We start from the raw sequence: 7243 nt of genomic DNA, 5'->3' as shown, positions 1-7243 counted from the left end.
GTATTTGGAGAGGCAAAGGGACTTCGTACAGCAGCCATGCGGACCAGTTGCCTCCTGCCACCTCCTGTTTTCACTCCTCTTACGGATGCTTCAGGAGTCCTGCGTCCTCTGGAGCCTGGAGTACGCCCAGGTGTACCTGTTACTCTGGGTGTGCGTCTGGGTGTTGCAGCCCGATGAGGTGTACGTCCTGGGGTGCAAGAATTCGATGCTCCAGCATTTTCTCCATCACGACCCGGGGTCGCTACCAAACACTCTTCACGGGAAAATTCTCTGGTCCTCTGCAACCTCTGAGAGAGGGAGAGAGAGAGAGAGAGAGAGAAAGAAAGAAAATAACAACTCTAGAATAACTGACTGGTGGCTTTTGTTGAGACTGATAATAATAAAAAATAGGCAATTTCACACATAACAGTTAATCTACCTGATACACTCCGGTGATAGAATTACGAGCACTACGAGTAAGTTTGTGGACTGTGCTGGTCTTTGGTTGCTCCTTCATGGTTTCCCAGGTCGGATTCTCAGGGAGGGAGTTGGTCTGGACAGATCGCAGTGGGAGTCGCTTCCTCAGTGACATTCTCAGAGAGTTGAGTGAAGATGAGGACCGAAGTTTGCGGAAACGGTCCGGGGCTTCTGGGGAGCTCTCTGCTCCATCAGACTCATCCAGGACTGTGTGTGCCCGCCAGACTCCAACCACAGCTTTACCAACAGCATCCATGACTAAACAGGCTATATGACCGAGCTGAGAAAAAAAGTGATCTGTATGAATAAGTTTTATGAAAACAACATTTTTAATACTACAGTTTCAAAATCTCACAATATAAAAAAAACCTATATTCTAATCTGGCTCAGCATGCTATGAAATTTGAATATTTCTTTGGACTGATAGACCAAAATAAGAAAAAGTTACAAGTTAAGACAAATCTTTCTTTTTTTAATCCTCGAATTTGGGGAAATTATTTCAGAGTCCCTTTGTCACTGTCAAAAAATTTGAAAAATGTCAATGAACAAAGGACGGAAAAAGTGAAAAATGAGCCGTAACAACCATACAATCAAGCAGCAGTAATCGTGTTAGTAAAAGCTCCGTGGCTTTTGTTAGATAGGGACAATGCTCCTGGTCAAGTGTCCAACTTAACCCAGGAATGGCTTGCCCTGAGGAGGGAATAACAGCCTTAAGCAACTTTTGAGAATTAAAGTTTACCTTTCACTTGCCGTTATATAAAAACGCTGTCAAATTGTGCCATTGTTGTCAAATGCTGCCTTTTCCCATAAAATTCAGTGAATATCATTAACAAAACAAAAGAGGGCTGTGCCCCCGAAGCCACGGTTAGCTAGGAAAAAAAATTACTATTTACACGACAAAACATCTACTCAAATAAGTATAAAAACTTAAAAGAAGAACGTCTGCTGGGACACCTGCTGTACAGAGAGCTTACCTAAAAGTGTCAGTTCTAAAAGTAGCCGATTCTCTGTGGCTTTTAGGCGGCTGTAGCTCCCGTTTCTTCTTTCGCTGTTTGAATTTGGCGGCGGACCACAGAATCCACAAAGGCACGCGTCACCACGCCCTACGCAGTGTTACGTGACGTAAAACGATGCGTCACTACGTACAGTTTTACGTTAATGGGATTCACGTTGAAATGTGACTAGGATTATCGTGTCCGAATAAGATTCCAAGATGTTTCTTCTTGAAATATATATTTTAAAATGATCTGTTAAGGTCTGTATTTTCAAAATAGTTGTAAAAAAATACTTAGGATCACAAGTTTGTAATACTAGATTCCTCTATGGCTTGTTGATGCCTACCAAAAGTCGTGTTGTGACTTGCAAAGGGACATTTAGCTAAGTATTATTGGGGGTCTATGTTTATATTTGAGCCTGTATGTGTAATTGGGATCCTGTGTGGATTAGGGAAAATCCAAAATAAATTTAACATGTGCACCTAATTCTTTTAAAAAAAAAAGTCATTAAAGATTTATGCTGCACAATCATTTCACCCTGGAAAAATAACAGCTTAAAGAAATCATCAAAAGCCCCAAATTACCATGGCATTTATGCCCATGATGAGTGTTTGTAAACTGTCTCTCAAACACCGTCACATTTTCTAGTAAAGAAAAATTACGAAATGTTTAGCAATAAACCTTATCTTTTCCAGGTAATATGTCCAGTTTTTATTGACTTGGCATGAGATTGGTGTTGAAGCAACTAACAGGGGTGTTAGTAACGCTCTTCTATTGCAATACTGTTTTACCACCCAATTTACAGATAAAGGAATACATACAAATACACGTAAGAAACATTTTACAAAGCTAAGTATAACAGTGCTTTTGGACTTGGTGATGTATATCAAATATATTTAGCTGCTGGGAAATGCTAGATAGTTTGCACAGTTTTTTCCACCAACAGCACAATTATAACAGGTCACTAAATACTGTTGCTCATTTATCAAACACCATAAGGTTTTTCTTTGCTTTTGGTTGCACGTGTACACAAAAATCCACCATTGTGGCTACAAAGGGCTTGGTGACCAGCAGATGTCACTGCACACCTGCACATGAAATGCTTTCAGTATTTTGAAATCTTTGTCTTGTCCACCTCTGTAGTGATTTAGTAAAGGCATTAACAAGGCTGTAGAATAATTTATCTTTAACTTTGAATCCATTTGTCCTTCACTGATATCACTCTGTTTTATGTGTTTTAAAGTGTTTCTTTCTTTATTGGAAAGAACATAAAGAGGAGACCTTGACCCTAACAACCTAGCAGCCACTGTCCTTTTGTCTCATTAAAAGTAAATGTATAACATCATTTTAATGAGCTATGGCTGTATGGCTGTTGAGTCAGGAGGTAAAGTTCAGAGCAAATGCAAGAATTAGATTCTGAAGCATTTATAAACATTTCACAGACATGTTTATTTCTCTGGTTTGACAGCAGTTTGATAGTTTTACACTGGGTATTATCAAAGGATCAGCTTCAGCATTGAGTTACTTTCTTTTAAGCAGCTTTTTGGTTTTTAACACAATTAGTCTGACAATTATCTGTCTCTTTATTGTTTTAAAAAGCACACTGATTAATATGCAGAAGCCAGCATGAGCTATATATCAGAGTAAGTGCATGCATTTCTCATACAATAGCAGTTAAATGTGACAGTGTGAATGGTGGTTTCTGTCTGTGTCTGGTAATATATATATCTATATTTTATAATAACCAATAAAAATGATCTTACACAGAAAGACAGTTTATATTGCATTGATTACATTGGAAAGATGAGCTTTACTAGCTGCATCATTATTGTTATTAATGTTTCTGAACATATGCAGCTACCATTACCAGACAGTTAGCACAGTGTAAGACAGGAAACATGGGAAACACACTAGTCTGGTTTTAACCAAAGGTAACAGGACATTTAACTGATAAGTTATACCCTGATTGTATAACACATAGAAAAACTAACATACTGTGAGTTTTATGAGTTGATTACCGTTAGACTAACACTACCTAAGTGTTTCACTGAAGTTTCACTCTGAGCTAAACTAGCTAGCTGTTTACATAACAGAAATACACTATATGGACAAAAGCTTTAGGCCACACCTATTAATCTTTAAATTCAGGTGTTTTCAGCCCTGCTGTCACAGGTGTATAACATCAAGCACCTAGCCATGCTGTCTCCCATTACAAATATTTGGGAATGAACATGTTGTGCTAAAGAGCTGAATGTGAGTTTGATCGGATATTTCTATTACAGGAAGTCACTTCCTGAAGTTGTTCTCCATCTAGATAGTACACAGTCAGCTGTAGTATTATTGTACAGTGGAAGTGTTCAGGAGCCACACAATGTAGCAGATCATATGAAGTTAAAGTGTAGTGCATGAAAGTCGGCAGTGCTCTGCTCGCTCAGTAACTGCAGAGGTCCAAATGTCCTCTGGCATTAACATCAGCACAAGCTGGGAGCTACATAACGTGAGTTTCCATGGCTGTGCAGCTCCTGTAGGTGTAGTGTATATGTAGCCCTGCACTTTTGTCCATATAGTATATATGTATATATATTCATTGTTTATACATTGGGAAGAAAACTTAAATGTAGAATAGATGTATCTCTCATCACATCACAAAATTAAATAGAAGGACATAATAATGGATAATCAGAGTCTTTTACACACAGAGTAGTGGCGTTATCTTCATGGCTTGTCTCGTTTGGTGATGTAGAGAAGACTGGTTATTTTGAGCACAACTTACTTGCAGCACTGTTAAAAGAGATTTAAAATATTAGAAGGTCTGGGTTGTAATCAGTCAGTCTCTGTACTCCACATGTGTATTCTGTGCGTTACCTTTACGATTTTCCTCCACCTTGAAACAACAGCAAGAAGAGCAGTGAGGCCCACAACCACCAGCCCAGCTATCATGGGCCCCAGTGGGAACTTCAGGGTTTTGTCTGTAAAAATGAAGATTAAAACATTAATAACCAAGCCATAATATCATGCACTGATTTTTATAATCCACTTAACTTAATGTGGAGATGTGGCTTGGGTAGCATTGCAGAGTGCTGATCTAGTGAGCTCACCTGTTATTGTGACTTGGAAATGCCTGCTGCTACTTCCATACATAGGAGAGTCCACTGTGCATGTGTACATGCCTCCATGCAAGGTTTTCTTCACTTTGCTGGATGTCAGCTGACTTGTTAAGCCATTATTGATCACAGAGAGGCCATCTGCTAGTAGATCCACCAGGCTTCCATTTAGTGACCATGTCACAGAGGAGACAAGTGGATTGGCCCTTGTGTCACACTCCAAGACAAGGTCATCCTCTTCTTCAACTGTAACTTCCACTGTTTCAGAGATATTTGGGGCGACTGAAAAATGATCAGTGCAAATATTAATGCTTGTGAGATTATTGAAGTAATTTTTTCCAGATAGATGCACATCAACGTAACCAACCTAGCAGCTACACTGATTCAAACCGGAATATTCCATGACCAGCCTGCCATTAAAATTTGCACAGGTATGTTGGGTGTGTTTGTATGATTCCATCCCTCCCTCCTCTTAAAATGGAAATTCCCTGTTAAAGTGCTGTTGTCATGTAGGAATGTGACCACAGAACAACTAGTTCAAATCTTTTCAAAAACCCAGATGTCAGTTTACTATAAAGACCCAAACGTTGTACTCATGATCACTGATAATCGTGGACAAATCAGGGCTAGAATAAAGATGGGATCGTGGTCAGTTCCTTCCAGTCACGCTTCCTGCAAGTCCACTTGAATGGTCCATGCGTAGTTTGGTGTTTTCCATGGTCGAGACTAGTCATTCCACTCCGAGTGGGCACGAGGACTACTAGTATAATATGTTAAAGATCTACATATTGTGGTGCTGTACTTTTTCCCTGAGATCAGTGAAAAATATATGAACTAACAGGTAACGAACCCTACTTTGGTTGGTCCTTTAGTTTAAAACCTGTTAAATGCTAATGACCCCAGTACTGGGGGCAAGATGGAAAACATCAGGTTTCACGAGATGTGCCGCCACATTTGTTTTTTAAAATATAAACATCTGTGGCATCCACAGAAAAATCAAAATGTTTTGTGAGCTCAAGGCTCAAAAACATTTTCTACGATCACCAAACACAGCTAAAACAACATATAATTAAAGAGCAAGTAGACATGTAGCAAAACTGCATGTTTCATCACGCTCCAACCAAAGTTCTCTGAACCAGCAGCAAAACAAGACCAAAATTATGCATCCCACTTGAAAAACATGATGAATTTTGTCCTACCTTTGCTTTCTTTCTTTCAAAACAAATCCACATAAAAATGCATTTCCTGAATACTTCCATCTTTCAATGTGCTTTGTGTTCTGTCTTATTTGCTTGTTTACACACAGATAAATTACAGCCTATGGCAGCATATTTTCTTCTATATTCTGTTTTATAGAATATAACCCCTCCGTGTCCAGGATGTGCACATCAGCATCACTGACAGGGTGGCTGCTGGCCTGTAGGTCTAAACAGACTGCAGAGTCCTGGCCTGATGAGGTAGCTTTTCTGTGTTGTGTCATCAGCTTAGAGGTTGTTTGATTTCACTGATGTATAATTTTACAAAAATGCTCCTTGTACTTAAACACATAGACTAGATCCTTGGGGTGGAAAAATTTTCTGACGTAGCATGTTTTTTGGTTTGAAAGCCACAGAGACGCATTGTTTAGAGAAAATGTGTCTCAGGATCACCAAAAGGTTTTCGTTTAGGCATGGGTTGTAATTCTCTCCTCAAGTATTCTTTAGGTGGCTTCCTGGCTGGTCAAATGTCCAACTGGGAATGCCACATCTACCCAGGGCAGTTTTGATATGATGTTCTTCTACAGCCCTACCTGGCATGTTTGCGAGGATGTCGTTTGCTCTGTGTTGTAGTGTCCTGATGACAACCTGTTTATGCTCCAGAGTATGATGACAATCCAACCTTGAATACTGATACATATTAAAGATAGTGGTGCAACGGATCCAAAATCTCACGGTTCGGATCGGATCACAGTTTTAAGTCATGGATCGGATAAATTTTCGGATCAGCAAAAAAAGACAAAAAGACAAAACTTTAACTCGCCATTTACTTATTTAAGTATTTTTTGGCTATTAAAAAACATTCAACTCAAGACTCATTCCACGCAATTATATAAAAACAAATTAAGGTGCAATATAGGGCAGTACAGGGCTTTGTATTTACCACTCCGCTGCGATATAATGAGCAGTCACGGTCACGAAGCTTTCCGTTGCCCTGGAGGTCCACCCATTTGTAGTTAGGGCAACAGAAGATGCCTGGAACAGTTCAGGCATAACTTTAGACTTTTCCTGCTCATACATGCTTGGAACAATCTTGTCACTGAAGTGGACGCGCAACGGGATATCATAGCGTGGCTCAAGCATGTTCATCATAGTTTAAACCCCTTTTTTTGCACAACGGAATACGGCCTTATAATAGTTTTAGCCCGGTCGGACTGGGCAGCAAAGGGCTGCTTAAATGCTGGAAACTCCTCTGCTCCTCCACTTGGACTGCTAGCGCTGGCCATAACTATGGCTTGACAGACTGACCACGCACACCATACACATACAGTGATCCGTTGCCCCACTATTTAAAGATCATAAAACTGAACTCACGCCCCGTTGTCAGTCAGTGTGATAGTTTTGGTCATTATGCAGTTATATTGTTTCTGATTCCTAACTTGGCTAAATATGCAATTAATCTAAAAGTGATTCAGTATTGGCTGGGAGTATT

At 39.7% G+C, this 7243-nt stretch overlaps 1 protein-coding gene across 1 annotated transcript in view; it reads right to left on the bottom strand.

Annotated features, from left to right (window-relative positions):
- tmigd1 (transmembrane and immunoglobulin domain containing 1) overlaps window positions 1–7243 on the bottom strand; it is a 46883-nt gene that overhangs the window by 32580 nt on the left and 7060 nt on the right. The window contains exons 3-6 of the mRNA XM_013915391.1: window positions 4550–4837; window positions 4317–4420; window positions 419–736; window positions 84–287 (exon numbers count right to left, since the gene is read on the bottom strand). Of these exons, the coding sequence (XP_013770845.1) occupies window positions 84–287; window positions 419–736; window positions 4317–4420; window positions 4550–4837 (914 nt within the window). The remainder of the gene's footprint in view (window positions 1–83; window positions 288–418; window positions 737–4316; window positions 4421–4549; window positions 4838–7243) is intronic.

Source organism: Pundamilia nyererei, unplaced genomic scaffold (assembly GCF_000239375.1).
Source record: "Pundamilia nyererei isolate P.nyererei 1_Seehausen unplaced genomic scaffold, PunNye1.0 scaffold00297, whole genome shotgun sequence".
NCBI classification, from domain to species: domain Eukaryota; kingdom Metazoa; phylum Chordata; class Actinopteri; order Cichliformes; family Cichlidae; genus Pundamilia; species Pundamilia nyererei.
This window is presented reverse-complemented; position numbering and strand designations above follow the sequence as displayed.